At 40.4% G+C, this 19,547-nt stretch overlaps 1 protein-coding gene across 2 annotated transcripts in view; it reads right to left on the reverse strand.

Moving 5' to 3' along the window:
* The window catches only part of PDE3B (phosphodiesterase 3B), an 83,417-nt gene extending 64,698 nt beyond the window's left edge, over positions 1 to 18,719 (reverse strand). Inside the window, exon 1 of one of the 2 annotated variants that reach the window (XM_041414989.1) lies at positions 17,010 to 18,719. In XM_041414989.1, coding sequence (XP_041270923.1) covers positions 17,010 to 18,005 — 996 coding nt within the window. In that variant the 5' untranslated portion in view covers positions 18,006 to 18,719. The remainder of the gene's footprint in view (positions 1 to 17,009) is intronic. The other variant, XM_041414990.1, reaches the window with a different exon arrangement.
* Between the last annotated feature and the right edge of the window lie 828 nt (positions 18,720 to 19,547).

Genomic DNA, 19,547 nt, shown 5'->3' on the forward strand with positions numbered 1-19,547 from the left:
AAAATTGTCAGTCACTTCCTTCATGTTTTCAGCGGAATTTTCTACAAAACAGTTCATAAGAGCTGCAAAAACATTTTGCTGACTTGTAAAAATCACAATCAGAAAGAGATGGCAGAGACCTTAATCCCTTTTCTTGCATAGCACCCACCTATTTGTCTGGTTCTGTTACAGAACAAACAGTATGAGACAAGATGACTTGTCATGACACTGACAGATATAAACCAAATGTTTCCTCAGGAATTGGACAAAACATCACTGATTTTGCTGAAAAACATGCAGTCCCTTACTGTAATGCCTGAAAGATGAAATAGCCAAGTAGCATCCAGTTCCATCTGTTATTACAGACTTATCTTTTGAAACATGCATGTATACTAAACAGCCTGGCTGAGAATCCACAAAACAACAACTGAGAATTGTCAGCTCATAAAAGCACTTTGAAAAGAGCTAACAAGTGCCAGAATGAAGATCAAATACAGATAATTAAATAATATTAAAAGTTATGCAGAAACATAAGTATGTGATCATGTAACTCCCATTTCCTTCATCAAAAGAAAACTGACAAGGCTTACAGAGCTAAAATACTAAACAAGTATAAAACAAAATATCCACTATGCCTGATGTACTGCATAACTTGCAGGAATTCCCCTAAAAAACTGGCAGAATTACAGAACATAATCAAACCCAACATGGACCTGACGACACCATAGCTTCCATTTTACTGTCCAGAATTGAAGGGGCAAAGAAAAAAAAGGACAAAATTCAAAATTGTGATTTCCACATCTTTCTTTGTTAACATCTACACTAGCTCTTTATTGATCACCCAGATTTAAGTCCCAATACCCATTGACTTCAACAGTAAAACTTCATGTCTTGCAGCTGAGCCAACACAAACCCACACCAAATACAGCCCTTCCCAAGCAGTGGCCACATCTAATGTCTTAGTCAGGCTGGGCAAGGCAGCCAAACAATTTGCTGAAATATCAGCAAAACCTGGTGCTCTTCCTTTTTAATGGCCAATAAACCCCTGGTGTTTTAGCCACCTTCACACTTTCTTTTTTTTTTTTTTTTTAATTTAAGTAAAATACAATTGGAGAGAAACCTGCACAAAGGTCCCAGGCCACACAGACAGTGATCACCATTTGGAATGCAACCCCAGTGACCAGCTAACCATAAATGACACTGGCCTGCAGTCCAAAAAATGCCCCTAAGAATATGGGCTGCCAGACTCCTACAGCCAAGGCAATTTATCATAAGTGTGCAGAAATGAGGGTACTCAATCTTTCTAAGCCTTGTATCCAAGAGTTTGGGGGGGAAGGGGAGGGGAAAGCAGGGTTTGAAATTGGGAAGGTTTGGTGATTTGTTTGGTCGTCCTTTTCCCTCTATGCTTTTAATAAGAATTAAAATATTCAAAAACTCAAGTATTCAAGCATTTAAATTATACTGACTTTTTAAGCATTGCACAAACTGAGGAACATATGTATTCTGTATTAGCCTTGATGTTTTAACAACTCTGGCCTTCAGCTATGTACTATAATTCAAGTTTGTTAAAACCTAAGTTTATTTGTGTGTTTGCCTATGTAACAAATCCATGGAAAAATAAAAACCCAAAAATTTCTGGTTTAACCCGTTAGTCACTGTGTGATTTTTTTTCCCTAAAAAACCCAGCCATAGCTAGCCACAAGACAATACCCATACTAACAATATACATCAATATTAAGCCAGTTAGTGTAAATTTGTTTACAGTTTTCAAGCGAAATACAGGAGATACGATGATTTTCTGAGATAAAACACACACTGCTTTCAACACTAACTGGTTTATATTAGTGGCTAGGTAACTACTGGAAATAACTGAATTTTAATGAACAAAGAAAAAAGGGATTTAGAAAAAAAAAATCCCTTGCTTTAGAGGTTAAGCCTCAGGTAACATTAATTTTGAAAACTATGTATTAATATGTAGCACACAAAAAACCTTCAGATTAATTGCTGGAATAGGTGGTGATATCCAAAATATTGGTGAAATTTCATTTTGGCAACTAGGGAAGTTCATTTTCATACAGATCACAAAAATGTGATTGTACATTTTTGAGAACCGAGCACAGCTACAACTCTCTTTACAGCAGCAGCACGGAAAGTTTAAATAAATTGAATTTTTTTCCCAAGCAGCGCTTCACAAATTCTCCAGAGCGCCGTGGCCGCAGTCACAAGCAGAGGGCTTGAGATGGAGCCAGTCTTTCCCTTTGTAACAGGCGAGTTCAGCTTGCAACACTATCAAAAATAAAAGAACTGTAAGCTAATTGCTGGCAAGTATGACGCAAGCGGTTTCCTAGGAAACAGCCCAAGTTGCTGAAGTGCCTGATCCAGCATTTCCTCATCTGTTTGCACTCACACCAGCAGTCTGACAATGTAGTCACTGCATCCTGTTTCACTCAGCAGCCAGAGAAACGCTCAGCTTAACCCTTCAGTTACAGCTTTGCACTTAGCCCAGCTCAAACTAACTTTTTACAGCCAGGCTTTGCACGGGCTTTCGCGTTTTCTCACAGCTTGGCACCAGCTGCCTTTTCTACTTTTAATTGAGAAGGAAAAGATTTAAAAAAAAAAAAAAATTTTTTTTTTTAAAAAACATCTTTTAATTTGTATTCACACTACTGAAAGTTTCAGCCACAAATTAAATTTTAAAAAATCAGTCACCCGCAGACTTTACATAAAACACTGAGTTATATGTATTTCTGATCTAAACTTTACATTAAACAATGAGTTATACGTATTTCTGATCTTAACTTTACAGCTACAGAATTTTCCTGATTTTATGCTACACTTAAATTAAATACAAATATCAAGATTATCCATCAAACTGCTTCTCATTCAGTTCAAATAGATGTAGACTCATATCTAAGTAGCTGTAGGCTTATTCATAAGTAGCAAACATATTGTAAAAATGTATCAAAAACAGTATATACACCAAGGAATAAAATAAAAATCACATTTTGATCTAAAAAAATGTAGAGAGGACGGATCTCATCAGTGTGCAGGGAAACTGCAGATCCTGGGAAAAAAAAAAATTATAAAAAAGAACAAACACTGGCCTTCAAACGCCGGCCTTTCAGGCAATATACTGAACACACACAAAATAGATTATTTCACAGTTTACTTCATATATGTGAATTTGAATTTGGTCATTTCAGGACATGAATAAACATGAAACAAACTATTTTCAGCACAGAGCTTTTCTGTGCTTATCCGGTGTAAAACACGACTGTTTTTCTGTACTATGGGAATAGCTGTGGGCCACAAAGAAAGCAAAAAGGTGAGATAAAAGTAATTAGTTGTTGCTGTTGTTAAAAATTCTGGGCAATTCTTCACCAAGGAAAAATGCACGTGAAATTTACTGGTGAAAAAGGCTCCCCCCTTCACAGAGCGATCTCCTGGGTGCACTTTCAAATGGGAAATCCCCCTCGAGCATTCTGAAATGGATGACAGCCAGCCAGAACAACCTGTCACAGCAGCTTCCTGACCACTAAAGAGAACTGGGTACCGAAAATGCGAAGGTGCAGGCAGGAGGCAGTGGCAGGGACTTTTCAGAATTCCTTTCCCCAGAGCTTACTCACTCAGGGGCCAGTCTGCATCACGCCAGAACTGCTCTGCAAGAAAACATCCTGATTTTCCACTAACCGGCACTCTCATTCTTTCTAATACACCGCGTTTCTCCTTTTTCTTGGGAAGCCTTCCTGATCAAATCTAGCATCAAACTGTAACAATATTCCAAAGCATAAAATAACAAGTTTTATGCTAAAAAGCCCAGGGGCACAGAGAAAGGAGCAGCCTGAAATAAAACTCCTGAGAACAGTTATGCACTGTCACCTGCACTTCTGTAAAAAAGAAGAAACCAAAAAGTTAACACAACAGGATCAATGCTCTGGCTTAGTCAGCAATCAACTATTTGCTAGCATGTCAGTGATGTATTTCTCAAAATACAGATGTTTCCATCAGTAGGTTTTTCTCCTCTATTAATATAGATTTTTCTCTGCATCGCTTCTTAGCTTCTTCCCATTCACCTGCATTTCTCTTATGTTATTCCTGTGTGCTACAGCACCCACATAGTTTGTAGGAAGGCAGAAGAAAAACAGAAATAAATGTTTTCTTCACCCACAGATAATTTTCCTCAACTGAATGGAAAACCAGCTCAGGAAAAAAATAAAGGAAATAGTCTGGTATGTGATTATGGAAATTCCAGAATGAGATCAAGCAGTTTCAGGGATGAGAAGCAGAAAACCGGGGACGGCATAAGGCATGTTGAGGAACCCTAATGTCCCTATAGGGGAGGGAAGCAAACCAGCACAGGCTAGCAAGATACAGAAGATTCCCACCCTAACTGTATTCAGCAGTGGATTAGAGAGCCCTGAGGAAAGTGATGAGCCACATGATGGCTTTAGCTTACGGGATTCAAGATTCAGGCAAGTTCTCCAAAACTAAAACATAAAATGGTTGCCAAGGATATCTTTGATAAAATGAGTTTTTAGGTGAGTAGATTAGAACCAGGTGGAAGAACACCCACATACAAGTTGTGTCAGAGGGCACTAAAAGATATTTATATAAAAATATGAACTAAACCCTCTGCAAGGTTGGAAATCTATCCAAATACTACTGAGTTAGTGCTTTTACAATCCTCAGAATTGTTGTCTGCCTTATTCCTGGCTATGGAATCCACCATCACAGTGTAGTTTTCTCCAGCTCTGTCTCCTGCTACAGTCTGGGACACAAGAAGAAAAATACAGCTCTGGTCACCAAGCTAGGTGACATCCCAAATGATGCCCTTGACAAGAGCAAGGCAGGGAACTAGCTGTCCTCTTTAACTCTGCTTTTTTCTTGGTTTACCCGTCTTACTGAAATCTGCAGGGGTACCACTGCAGAACATCTCAGAGAGTGAATAAGAGCTGATGGGAAGAACAAGACAGACCTGGAACACAGCTGGGAATCTAACAGACATGCTGAACCAAAGTATTACTCAGACACTGCAGATAAAGTTCAAAATTTCTTTCAAAAGAAAGAAAAGTTCTGTGAAAATCCACTTAAATGTGCAAACGTAAGGGAGGTAAATAAAGCTCAAGGTAGCAGGACAAAAAATATTCCTCTGCTCCTACTGATCCTGTTACAGCCCAAGCTGTAATCAGAACAAAACACCTCAACCAAAGTCATTGTCAGTACTGCACAGATCAGGCAAAGCTTTCCTGTAGTTCTCAAACACTGCAGGAAAGTACAATGACAAATACAAATCCTCTGAGTCTTTATCTCCATTTTTAACGGTGCAGTGAAGGGAGGAAGATGTTCAGTATTTATTTTTTGAGGCACAGCTCATTCCATACTATCATTAGTCAGCCAGCTCCTCTTGCTACAACTGCAGCCCTTGAGCCAATACTACTCCTATTTCTCCCTCCTCACTTGCTTACAACAGGCGAGAGCAGGGTAAAACATAAACAAGATGTCTAAAGAGACATCTTGTTTAAAAAAAAAAAAAAAGAAAAAACACCAAACCCCAAACCAACCTAGAAATCCTTTGTCCCCACCATCCAGGAAATAAACAAACAGGGGATTGTTTTGAGTTTTGAAACTACTGAACACATGCAGATACTCTTTGGGTAGCAAAGAATGAGCTCCCAGCCACCAAAGCCCACATCTTAAGAGCTCAGATGTGAAAAATAAATTAGCAGGTGCACTTACAGAGAAGGAAGCAGATCAGTAAGCGCCTTGCATCTAACCTGCAGAACTAAAAGACCAAAATGAACAAAGAACTTCACAATAAAATGCAGTATCATGGTAAAAGAAAAGGTATGCATGACTGTAAAAAACAAATGTACGCAGCATCTTGAATGCAGTTGAATTGTGTTTAACTTTTCCATAATGGACAGTTACAAGTAACAGATTCTAGAAACATTTTAATGCTGTAACAACAAATAAATATTTAATTCCTCTGTGTTAAAAGTTATAAGTTACAAAATGTTCTATATTTTTTTAAAACAATAATTTGATTGCTAGGTTTCTAAACAGCAAAGTATTTTGAGTCAGAACATTTTCATATCTCTGCTGAAACAGACACTTGTAATTTTGGACCAAATTATGGTACTGATCTTATAACAAAGAAAGAACACACTGGTAGGAGGAGGTGCTCAAATTATTGTTGATTAAGAAAAGATAAAAACAAGGACAAAGAAAGAAAAATTAGATCTCCAAAACAGACAAGAAAATAAGAAATTTACTTTTGAACATTAATCTCCTGGAAAATTATTTTCCTTGTACTTTCAAAGCCCAAATAATTAAGAATAAAATGTGGCTTCTAAAGGCACACCAAGCCTATCCATCACCAGACAGGTGAAAGAAACATGGCTCTAGGAGTGTATTCAAGACTGTTAACACTTGTTAAAGTTATAAATTACATTAAGCTCTGTGAATTTTTAAACAAGTAAGGACTATAATCTCAATCCTTAAACACTGCAAAACACATGTTCTTTTCCACTTGAAAGCTTAAGTGCTCTGCTGACTCTAGGGAGCTTCCTACTAGAACAAGTGTTAAAGCAAGCATGGAAGACTTACAAATCTTTAGAAAGGAGATTTTAACAGCAACTACTCTCATAAAAGACAAATTACATAGGACTAAATGTACCTTTAGAGGTCCATTATTGAAGCTATACTGACTTTTGTAGATACCTGAAATGGCATCTCTTTATTACATGAAACACAGTTTAAATATTTTCTAAAGATATGAGACGCTTTCCTAAAAAATATACCAATTTCATGTTTACAGGTGTAATATCAAGTTAATATCAATATTAAGTTTCAAACTTAATTTGTCCTGAAATGTTATGCCTAATAATGAGTTTTGCAAATTTTACATGTAAGCGCTGAGTTTTAAAGTTAAAACTGTTTTTCAAACAGTTTTAACAAGACTGTTTGAAGCTTAGGGTCTCTTACCTAGTTTTGATTTTTGCTCTTCATAAAAAATTCTTATCCATCACACTTAGGACAAAGTACTGTTTTTTTTCATCAGAGCATTCTGCAGATGTCTCTGACAGTCATTACATCAGAGGATTTGAAAACACAGACCACACTTAAAGCAATAGCCAGCATCGCATCTGCCTCTGCTCATCTACTCCCATTTTCTTATTTTCATCTTGACATCATAGAAAATCACTTGCAAACTTATTATTTTCAAACTTCTTTGAAATTCTCTGGCATATAATGAACAGGCTGTCAGTTATGAAAAATAAATTAAGTAACAGCAGTGACAAAAAAAAAAAGACTGGTCATTAACACAAAAGCTGTTCCAAACTCTTCCTTTTCAATCCAACTTGTTCAAGCAGAGTCTCCAAATAGAAGGAAAAATTAGGCTTTCTGTACTGTGAGGGCATGGAAATATTCTGCTGTGCTGAATAAAAAATAGCAAGAAATGCTGATAAAAATTCTAATTAATGCTTTCTACAACTGCCTAAAAATAAGCTAACAGATACTTATAATCAAAGTACTTTCAACTGTGCTTTGCCATAACAGAAAAAAAAGCTGTCACTTACACCATGGTAATAACTCATTTTGACTTCAGACAGAAATATTACAGATCTTTAATCATTAGAAAGATCCTAAGTAACATTCCACAGTTTTTTTACTATTTAAACAAAAAAAAAAAAAAAAAAAAAAAAACAAAAAAACCACACCACAAACCAACAACAACAAAAAAAACAACTAGAAGATGCCTAAATATCTGTGTGAATAATCTCTGGAAATTGTCTCACTGCAAGGTTTGTTTGAAATCTGCTTTGCGAGTATTTTCTAGTGACCCCCAAAAGGATACTTGGCTGCCCCAAAAATACAGTTAGTTGAAACAAGGACAAAGAAGGAGGACACACACCAATCCTGTTTGGGTTTTTTAGTTAAGGTATGAAATATACTGCTGTGTTCTATACTAACATGTTAGAAATAGTAATGTCATTATTAACGATTTCTTTACATTTGTGTCTCGGCGCCCTTTTGTATGGACAATCTCAAGTGGAAACAGTAAAACCTGGACCAATGTTCATTTTTCCCTGAGCAAAATAAAGTCTGTTTCTTGCAGATCCGACTGGCCAAGGGGAAAACTGTGCTAGCGTGCCTTTGCTCCTTCCAGCCTCAGCCAATTCCTTCAGGGCACTGGCTGCCAGAGCAGATGGTGTTTCACAGGCACAGCAGGATCTAAACTTTTTCAGCCTGCTAATCACACCTTCAGGTTTCAACACAAACTTCCCTCCCTTTCTACTCGCACATCGGAATATAACTGCTTGTATCTGCAGAAATGCAGTTTAAATAAACTGAAATTTCATTTCATACTTCGCAATGAGGGAGGGAAAATGTGTAGGAAACTATGATATTGCAAAAGCAGCTATGGAAGAGCCTGTGAGTGAATTTACACATCATACTGTCTAGCGGTAAATCAAATGAAATTAAGACCACAGTGAACAGTAATCAACATAATAATCACTTAAGAGTTCTCTCAAAACACATTCCTTTTTTTTTTTTTTTTTTTAAGTTAGCATCATTAAACCACACATGACACTGGGTTTTATTAACTACTAACGACATCCTATGAATACAGAGATCTCTCCCTGCCTCGGAGAAAGCTCACAAAGGGTCAGCTCACTTTGAGAGGTACAAGCCCAGCTGAGAGCCCATCCCTGCCTGCAGAGCACACACGGTGTGAGGTTCCTTGGTCACCCCACAGCCTCCACACAGGAGATAATGAGGTAGCTGAGGGCCACTGTTGAGTAGTCATCACATATTGAAAAACAGGGGGTGTATCAACAACTTCTGTTAAAAGGATGGAAACTCTTCTGGACAGCCAGAAGGTATTAGAAAAAAACTCCTTTAAAACCCCTGTACTTCTTAAATTAGTAACTTTAGAGTACTCAGAAATTTAGAATCCTTTTAAAAGAATCTACTAGGCAGAATGAACAAAACTATATTCCTGAAGTGGCAAACAGGTATCACACACAACAATACTTAGGAGATAAAAAATAAATATGTTGTGATTGAACATGCCATATCAACTGACTCTAAGAAAAATAAAAAGACCCTAAATGGAAATGCAAGCCTTTAGTTTTAAGTCACAGTAGAAAAAATAGTCATGCAGACATTAAACCTAGTAAAAGAATGTCTTTTTTACCCTTTAATTTAGCTCCTATCTTGTTAAAGGGCATTAATTAATCAAAAACAAATGAAGCATGACCAGTAATGAAGGTTAAAGAGACATGTTAATACCATAGTGTCTAGGCAGGGAGTCATAATGAAGTTGTTATTTCAGTAAAACTGATGAAATTTTCCCCTGGTAACTTTAGCTTTCACACACTTTTAGAAAAGTTCATTCTATATTATGAGTTTTGCTGACAAAAGCATCCTGACAGTAGATATTAACAGGCAGGTGTGACACAGGCTTGCTGTGTCACCACTCCTCAGATGTCCAGTTCCTCTGGGGTGGGGGAGCAGCACTGGCTGCTTTGGGCATAATGAGTGAACTCACCCCAAATTAAATGCCATTCTTATTTCTGTGACCATCATCAGCATGGATACAGCTAAACCAACATCCTGTAATGCTAATTCACATCAAAAAGCCTGGGATTTTCCTCATAAAAGAGGGAAGACCTCTCAAAACCAAATCCAAAGTACTCAAATATGGCCTCATATGGTACCCTTTCTACAGTATCTTGAATAACTTAAACATAGCAAATTATAGAGGGGAAATACCATTTTCATATTCCATAAAACAAACTTTTATTTACCAAATGAACAACAAATGGAACATTTGCTGCATACATGCCTTTAACTTAGTGAAGGTATTTGGGTTTGCGCATCAAGGGACATTCAGGTTGGCAACTCACTACTGGGTAACAAAACTTATCAACATGACCATTTGATCAGACATTGAATTGGAAATATGCCAGGTTTTTTCACACACCCCTGTACAAACTGAAGTGAACACTGGTGGTCACGAATGTTCTGCATAACAGCACTGTTTTTCATAAATATTGAACTATCAAACAAATAGAGGGATATTAAAAAACTGCTTGGGTATCTGTGCCCTGGTCTGGGCCTCTCCCAATAAATTTGCACTTGTTTCAAAGGAATGTGCCACATACAAAAGCTCTGTGTGAAAAAGTGAGGATGGCCTAGCACATCAAAACTTACTCCTCATCAGCTGCCCGTATTGATATAAATAATGTCCTTCTCCAGCTGAATGATCCATTTTCAAATACAAAATTGCTCTGGAAGCTGACATTTTGTTTCAGCAGTCATGCCTTGTTATGGCCCTTCCAGTTCCTAGAACAGTTTGTTTTGCCACACTCATCAATAAGGCCATTCACTTCTCTGGTCTTCCTTAAGCACAGAGTTCCCTGACCTATTTCTTTCACAAATATCGGTAACACTTCCCTTCCCCAAATATCATCATCTGCCAGTTTACTTGTTACCCTGTGAACTCTCATTTATTAACATCCATGGCTCCTGCCTGTTTTGAAAGACTCCAGCACAATTTTACTGCCACTGGTTTCTTAAAGTTATTGATCCTTTTTATGCTCCAGTAACAATCACTCAGACATTGCACAGTCTGCCCTGACCAATCCAAGCCCTAGCTTTAACCTTAAATTTTCGTTTCTGCTATTGAGTTGCAGGAAAGCCCCCCCTTTTTTTTTCACCATTAAAATTTATTCTGTAGTGTCACTGCATCTTGTAAAGCATTGTTTTCAGCCACTGGGAAGGACATGCTGAAATTCAACATTTCCTTTCACTCTCTTTTATTCTCATCTTCAACTATTCTTTCAGCTTGCTCTCCACATAGTTTTATCCTGAAAAATAAGTGAGATTCCAGCAAAATATTCTATGTCTGTAGCCTCCTGTGGTCTCTCCTCTCTTTTCTCATTTAGCAGATCCAAGCTTCTCATCTGTTTTCCTCCAGAACTTTTTACATCAACAATAGTACAGACTCCATCCCCACATTTCCCTGCCTGTAATCCCCAATCTTTGCACAAAAGTACAAGATTTACTCTTTCCCATCTTCATCAATTGGTATCATCTAATAGTTGTATTTGGCTTTGTTCAGTGATTTCTTTTGAGGGTGGTAAGGCTTCATGAAGTCTTCATTTTAAAGCATCAGAAAAGCAAAAAAAGGAATAAAAAAGCCTTTTCTTGAAATATAAGTTTCCAACCAAATGTCACACAGGGCCCAGGCTGTGACAGACTCCCCACCCCACCTGCATCATTCTGGTGCTCACTCGTGACATGAGACTGTCATGGGGATTCTGAGAGCTCAGCTCACACTACAGACTTGCCCTGTATATTCCATAGGGTTTCTTCACTTCCCATTCTTTTTTTCATAAAATTTGCTGGGATTTGATCCTGTAAGGCCAATATACTACAATCAGCTCCATTGCTCAAGTTCAATTATTAGAATAGTACTATCAGGCATATACACACACAGACCCACATTGTATTGAAATATGAGTTTTTCCTCAGGAAAATACACCAAATTTGTTGCCATTCTCTTCCCTTTCACATTTAACCTCCCAGAATACACTGTTCACAAACCCCAGCATGGAAGCTGCCCCTCTTTTTCATTCTAGAGACTCTTCTGGGCACCTTTTGTTTCTCCTCTCTACAAATTTCTTTCCTAAATTTAAAACATCTTCCTGGTCCAAGCTGAATATTAGTACTTTATGCAATTTATTCTGCTATTTTTCTTCAACACAGTCAATCATGCAGTTGTTGGAACTGTCTCTCACAGCTTCTTTCATTTCTTTCCTACTGGTGCTCTGTAACATGCTTCCCTCACTTTCCAACAAATTTCTCCAGCATTTCCACAGCAGTGGTCTTTGATCTCCTTCCTTTCTCCACTTATATTTTCTTTCCAGGAAAACACACCTGAAGCAACAGTCAAACTCCTTTGCTACACAGACAGCTCAGACACTCTTGCCTGCTTTTACTTATGCAGAATATAAACTGCCACCAAGTCTTGGCTATCTAAAAGCCAGCTTAAGCTAAACTTAGCTAAGAGAGTTCTTAAGGGCACTCAGTCTTCCTAAAACCCTTCTTTGTCATTCTCAGTGGTCCCAGGTGAAACTTTGTCAGAGGATAACATCTTAAATTCTGACCCCTCTACAGGCAAACCTTGATTCAGTCAGCCTTTCTTTGTGGAATAATAATATGAGAGTGAGAGAGAGAGAGAGAGAGAAAGAGAAAGAGAGAGAAAATAAAGATGAGATATGAGAGTGAGAGAGAGAAAGAGAGAGAGAAAGAGAAAGAGAGAGAAAATAAAGATGACATTTTTACCAACTTTTAACTTCTCATTTCACATTTCATCTAGCTCAATATATTTTGCCAACGTCGGAGGGAATCAGACAGAAACAACAGAAACCTACTCATCCAAAACATGGTTGCAGAAGCAGTTTTCCAAGTCTGTTTCTTTCACCATGCAATCCTTCTCTGCACAATGCTCACACTCAGCTGCATCCCATTGGAACTGATTCCATCCACAGCTGAGCACACACTGCTGCCTTGATTTTTTTCCCCAGTAAGACAAACCCCAGAGACAGGAAGATTCGGTGAACAACAGAAACACATCTTGCCATGCAGGTACAGCTGGGTAACAATCACTGGAATCGTGAGGGGGAAACTTCAAACAGCAAAGAGCTGGTTTGTTAAACACACAGCAAGGAGAATTGTATTTTGTTACTGGCTGCACTCAACAGGTAAAGGTTCACCTGTTTCTGGGGGGCAAACAAACTCTGAGTGCAACAGATACTAAAAATCTGTTTCAGTATCAGATTATAAAGTGCACATTAACAGACGGCTTCTGCACTAGGAAGTTTGTACCCTGAAAACTTAAGGACAAAGTGTAATTTGTTTCACAAATAGGTAACAGACGCAGATGTAAATTTCATGAGCAAATAAGGAACTGCATTAATTTCAAGTTACACAAATATTTCAGACTCCTGAAATCAAGTCCTGATGTTCCTAAGGTAATACATCAAAGGTACAAGATAGCTTGGAACAGAACCTGGGGAGAGGTGGTGGTCAATCCAACCCTAACCACAAGACAATTCTTCCTGTAATTAACAGAGTGCAACATGAAAGCAGTCTTTGTCCATGAAATATCCCAGCTTTCCTACGTGTTTGAACCTAGTCAGATAACCAGAAAAAGCGTGTGTCAGCTCTGTTTGCAGGTTGTTTTGGACATGTGTCATGAGTGCTTAAATAGGAAGGCCTATTCTTTACTTAAGAAAAAATATGAATATTCTTTCTGGATTCTGAGACGCTCCTATGTAAGATTTCCTACACATAGTTGTTTGGTCTCATATACATGTCCACTGTCAAGTTAAAGAAAAAAAAAGAAAGTCTTATTACCATATTTTTCAGGACATAATGTTTACAAGATCTGCAATACTGACAAGCACCTTTTAGATTCCCTGATTTGGCTTTGAGACAAAAAAAAAAATAAAAATTAAGTGCTAAATGTGCAACAGTCAATAAAGATAAACCCTTTGATATCAGTAGCAATAGGTAGAATTAACAGATTACCATGCAATTAACACATGCAGTCAAAATATGACCTACACAAAGTTTGAAATACCAATCAACACTGCAGTCTTACTGCCATTCCTCCTGGTCTCAGATGAATATTGAAGTAAGAATACAAGCAGCCTGTTTACTGCTAAAATCATATCCATTTCTATTGGCAAAAGTGTTAATGTAGTAGAGTTCAGAAAAGGCATTGCCTTTGCAAAATTTTTAGCTGTGATTTGAGTCCTATTGTTTCCCACAACATGTATTTATATATTTTGATATTGGCATTTAAGTATACTTACATAAAAACATAAAGACATAATCTTTTTCTCCCACCTCAAACTATGTTGCTAGATATATGTACTGCAGAAGAGACACACACAGCACGAATTTAGAGACTTTGATGACTAAAGTAGATATAGATACTCATATAAATTGTAAGAATAATCTAATTTTATAAACTTTCCCGCCTTACAGTTACAGCACCTGTTGAAGTCCAGAAAGCAATACCTAAGTATTTGTTATAAAGGATTACTCAAATTTGCTAGCTTTTACAGGATCATGCTTACAGGGCCTCTTTCCACTTGTACCCCAAAAAAAAATGAATGCTCCATCCAATTTCTGTGTGCATGTGCTACTGGTTGTACATTCCCTTGTGTGTTAGTATTCCACCCTGTTCCCACCCGCTCCATGCACACAGACCCCTTGGAATTGTTGGCTGGAAAAAAAAAAAAAAAACCCAAAACCAACCCGATCAAAAAAATGTAATTATTTTGTTGTACACCTAAGTAGATAGAGAGCACATATAACTTCACATCAACATTTTACTGAAAATTTAAGGTCAATACTAACATTCTCTATTTTAATCAAATAGTAACTGAAGTAGACACAAAATGAGGTGTTTTTTTTATAATAAGAAAAATCAGTGACTGGAATAATCTCCCCAGAGAAGTAACTGGAGAAGTGTTGGATTCCCCAACATTGGACAAGTTTAAGATTTAGCTGGACAGGGTGCTGGGCCAACTTTTCTAGATAGTGATTTTGTCAAGAAAGGTAGGACCAGATGATCCTTAGAGTACCCTACTGACCTGCTATTCTATACTTGACATAACTACTTCTACATATAAGAGGTTTGTGACAATCACACAAAATACATCTAATAGAATCACAATAATAACTTATCTCTCATTCATTAAAGTGTTTCTGTCATGGTGGACCAGCAGCATCTTCCTAACAACGTTCATTCAACTCCTTGAAATCTTAATATTGGAAAAGAACCACTGTACTGCTATATAAAGATTTCAAAATGTGTAATCAGCCCTTAAAGAAAAGCCACACAATAGATGCTCTCTGAAAAAGCATTAAGTACACACATTCCTTCAGTTTCAAGGAAGCAATACAAAAACCTTATACTGTTTATTCAAATAAAGTCACACATTATGGGTTTACTTCTCCCTACCCCTGCCCAAACAATTGATGTTTTATCAGCTCTGCAACGTCTGATCTCTCTCCAAGTCAGACAGGAGATCAGAGGATTTAACCTGTGTTATCCTTGTAAAATTGCATATAAAATACAGCAGAGAACATGTATCTGTAGATCTCATTTAAACTGTGCTTAAGAAAGCACAAATATTTATTGTAAAGCATAATAGATTATTAGGAAAATGAAGAACTTCATATCTCTTTGTTGTTCACATCTAGTGATAACAAAGATATCAAATTCTGGAAGTCTACCAAAAAGTTACATTTTATTATGAACACGTATGATTTAAGCATTGCCAATAAATTCTACATATTTAGTTATAGCTGACATTTATGATGTTACTTGAAGAATAATGAATGCCCTAACTTGAAATATGCACATGCCTTTAAGAAGTGAGCCTAACGTCAAAGGAAGCTTTTAGTAACTTGCATAGGAACAAATATCTTCTATCATCTAGAAAGGTTAATGAAATCACATTTTCTGAGATTTCTGTACTACAGACCAATGTGACAGCAAAAGAGAGCATTTACTGCCCAGAAGGGAACAGAGAAAGTAAATTATTGTATGATAGTCCCTACATATCTTAACTGCTAGTAAAATATTTTAATGTTTCTTTCATTGTATGCATTAGATAATCTGCAACGTACTCAATGAGTTATTTCTGAAGACTGTCACAGCATACTTGCATTTTAACCTTTTATGCAGAAACAATTACTGTATTAATCACCGTAAACAATTACTGTATTAATCACAGTAAACAATTACTGTATTAATTCTGTTGGGCAAACTCAGGGGGGGAAATGCTCGAAAACTACTCCACCGTTTCAGATTCACTTCGTATTTCCTCAGACCTAATTCACAGTCAATCACAAGACCTGCATTATAGAAGAAATGTCAAGGAAAAACTAGAAAATTTCATTTGGCACCGATGAGTTTCAGCCACGAGAGTAACAGACGGGGGATTCTGCAGCAACAATCACTTCGCAGAAACTGCTCACTTGCGCGTTTATTAAATACACTCCCCTCATTCTCCCTCCTACAACGGGCTGATAATCCACTTGCAGCAGCCTCGGGCCAGTTCCAACACAACTCGATGTTCCTGCAGTTGACGTGCAAGTGCCCAAATAAAAACAAACTCCCCCACACGCACGGGGGTTTACGCTACAAAAAACAAGACTCATTGAAAAGTTTTCCGGGAGGTAGAAACCAACAGAGTTCCATTCAAGAAAACTGAGCGTTTCGGGCATCCCTCCAGCCCCTACTGAACAGCTCTCTCTTCAGTAAAAAGAAGTTTCTTAAAACCCATCAACCCAAAACTAACGTTAACTTAGGTGGAGCGAGGAGCAGGGGGTGAGAGAGAGGGAGAGAGAAGAACAAACGACAGTAATCTGCAGGGCAGAAAGACAGCTGCCACTCAAACAACGCCAACGCTCGATAAATAATATCCCTCAAAACCTGGTATTTCTTAAGCACTTGGTAATGGTTTTGTCGATAGAAAGCGGGGAAGAACCAGAAGTGCCGGGCAGCTTAGAAAGCTGTGGTTTCTTTCTCTCGGAAATACTGCCAGACGCCGAGAAGATGGGGGGCTTCTCGAAAAAAAAAAAAAAACCAAAATAACACGGTAACTGAAAGCTAAAGCTGACTGGTTTGAGGTTTTGCTCTAATCAATAAGAACGGCTGTTTAATAATTCAGATTGCATAAAAAACCGAGCGAGCCTTCTGTCCTACAACAAATACATTATTATGATTTAGCACCCACGCAGAAATAAAGGGTTATATCGATTCTGCAGAACCGAGCTGAGAAACCCGCTAAGGGACTAACATTCTCCTCCATTCCTCTAGCAGGAGTTTGTTAGTGAGCAGACATCCAGCACAGACACACACAGCAGTCAGGAAAAGCTATGGAGTGGCGCTCAATCCTCCCAAAGTTTCTCCTTCAAGTTTCGTAGAAACCTACCTGCTCTCTGGAAATGCAAGGCAACGAGGGTCTCCTAAACATTTTGCAGCTGCCGTAGTAGCTGACCGAAGTTTCCCCTAGGGACACGCAGCTAGATCTCCTCCTGGGTCTGATCACAGGCACTTTTTCCTCCACGCTGGGGAGCCGTGGGTGGCGGTGATGCTGGTGGTGCGCTCCTCGGCTCTGCGCCGAGAAGATGCCGTGCTCCCCGCCACAGAGTGCCAGGAGGCAGCCTGCCACCCCGACCGTGCCGGCCAGCAGCGAGCCGAGCGCTGGGGGCAGCGCCTGGAGGCTGCTGAGCGACACCAGCCACACCAGGCTGCACAACACCAAGACGAGGAGGCTCCGGCGCAACTTCAGGGAGCTCTGCGGCAGGGTCAGCGCTGCCACCGAGACCAGCACCGTCAGGAGCCTTCCTAGGAACATCTGCGGCTCCTCTTCATGCCCCTCCGCGGGCAGCAGCCACTGCAGCGCCACGAAGTCCCCCGAGAAGCAGCACAGGGGCAGCGCCAGCAGCCACCAGTGGGTCGTGCCGCCGCCGTGCTCCCCGCGCCGGCCGCCGACCAGGTAGCAGGTGAGGAAGAAGAAGGCACAGGCGATGCTGAAGAGAGGGCTCAGGAAGCGGGTCAGGCACAGCAAGGCGTGCAGCGGCCGCGGGCTCCGCCAGCTGCTCCCGTCCTGCTGCTCCCGGGCGCTGCCCCGGCCGGGAAAGGCCAGGAGCGAGAGGGCAGCGGCGGCCAGGACGCCCAGGGCGAGCCGAGCCCGGGAGGAGGAGGCGGTAGGAAAGAGCAGCAAGGAGAGGAAGCTCTTCGGGGGGTCCTGCCGCAGCGGGGTCGCGCAGCTCTTCACGTATCCGTTCCGCAGGCTCTCCGCGCTGCCGGGCAGCGCCGCGGGGGCGGCCGCCCCGCCGCCGTCCGGCTGCGGGCAGTGCTGCGGGGCTCTGCCGGCCCCGGCGGGGGAGGCGGCCGCCGCCACAGCTTCTCGCTCTTCCCTCATGGTGGTCGGGGACGCGGCAAGGGGAGGACGGCGGAGAGGCGCGGGTCGCGCTAGCTGCGTCCCGGCCGCGCCTCCCGCATCCCCTCAAGAGAAGGGAGCCGGGCTGAGCCGCCGCTCGTCCCCCGCGGGCAGCGGCGTCCGCGGCATGGTGGGTGAGGAGGGGAAAAAAGAGAGAAAAGGTAAAAGTCTGGCTCGCCCGCTCGTGTTCCTCAAACGGCTCCGGCGGCGGGCACTCGCTGCCGCCTCCCAGCGCCCAGCGGCGGCAGCGGCCGCGGCCGAGCCAGCGGGGGTGGGAGTGAGGCGGGGAACGGCCCCCCTCGCCCGCCCCTCTTTCTCCCCTCCCTGCCTCCCGCCTCCCCGCCCGCCTTCCCTCCTCCCCCGGGTCCCGGGAGCCGCACTTCCCGCGATCTTTTTTAAAATATAAATCTGTATGGCTGTGTCTGCCCAGCCGCCCCCCGGGACGGCGTGCGGGGCTCGGGCCGGCCCCCGCCCGGCGCCGCAGCCGCAGCAAGGGACGATGAGGAAGCGATGGAGGGGCAGGAACGCTGAACTGGCGCGGCTTTGTGCTTTATCTTGTCATCTAGCTTCGAGATGCCGCGGAAAAGTTGTTCGTAAGGGCTGTAAAGCACACGCAGAGTATCGAACTGTTTTCCCTCTGAAGAGCATCACTTTTTCCTTTTTATGCTTTTTTTTTTTTTTTTTTTTTAGTGCCTGAGAAGTAAGTATGGATTAGAGCAATTATCTACTTTTTTTTTTTTCCGCCCTCGTTAACTAGGTTACAAACTAGACCTCATTGCACTACCAGGTTTATTTGCACAGCTAATACCTTTGGAATGGATCAAAATAAAAATTTTGGAACGGATCGTTGGAAGTGTTTAGACTGCTGTAAGGGAAAACAGACAGCTAATGGGATTTTGAGTAATGCCTTTGCTCATTTATTCTGTTTGTTTTTTTCTGGAAAAGTAACTGCTAAGCAGTTCTAAATTTATTATAATTGTGCATGTTTACCTTGTTACTTAGAACAAAGGTCCTTTGAGCCATGTTTCCACATAATATTGTACTGCTTTACTTACACTGGTTCAGAAATCAGTTTGGGTAAGTCAGTGGCTGCACTTTCTGCTTTTTTTATTAAAACAAGGAACTCCTGAAATTATTTGGTGCCATTGCTTGTAATTCTCTCCCTTTGAGCAGCCCCTGAGTAGCAGCTGGTTTGTGGAAGCTGTGGGGTGGCAGGAAGTGCTGCTGCAGGACACGGGCCTGAAAGTTTGCCATGAACAGAAATCATCAAGTGTGATGGCTGACAGAAAATGCAGTATGGAATTGCAAATAGAGTAATTTGCAATCGCAAATTTCCCTCCTGTACATGAGAGGGAAATAAGTGATGATTTATTTTTTAAAAGGCAGATCAGTCTAGTGGGATTTTAATACCATAGTACATCTTTCTCTGTTAGAAATACCCCTTCACTCTTTTTCCAAAACAAAAAAAAAAAAAAAAATGGTACATCTTCCTCTGTTAGAAATACCTCGCCTGACTTGATACAC

The sequence above is a fragment of the Onychostruthus taczanowskii genome, unplaced genomic scaffold, assembly GCF_017590055.1.
Source record: "Onychostruthus taczanowskii isolate IOZ18803 unplaced genomic scaffold, ASM1759005v1 scaffold49, whole genome shotgun sequence".
NCBI lineage: Eukaryota > Metazoa > Chordata > Aves > Passeriformes > Passeridae > Onychostruthus > Onychostruthus taczanowskii.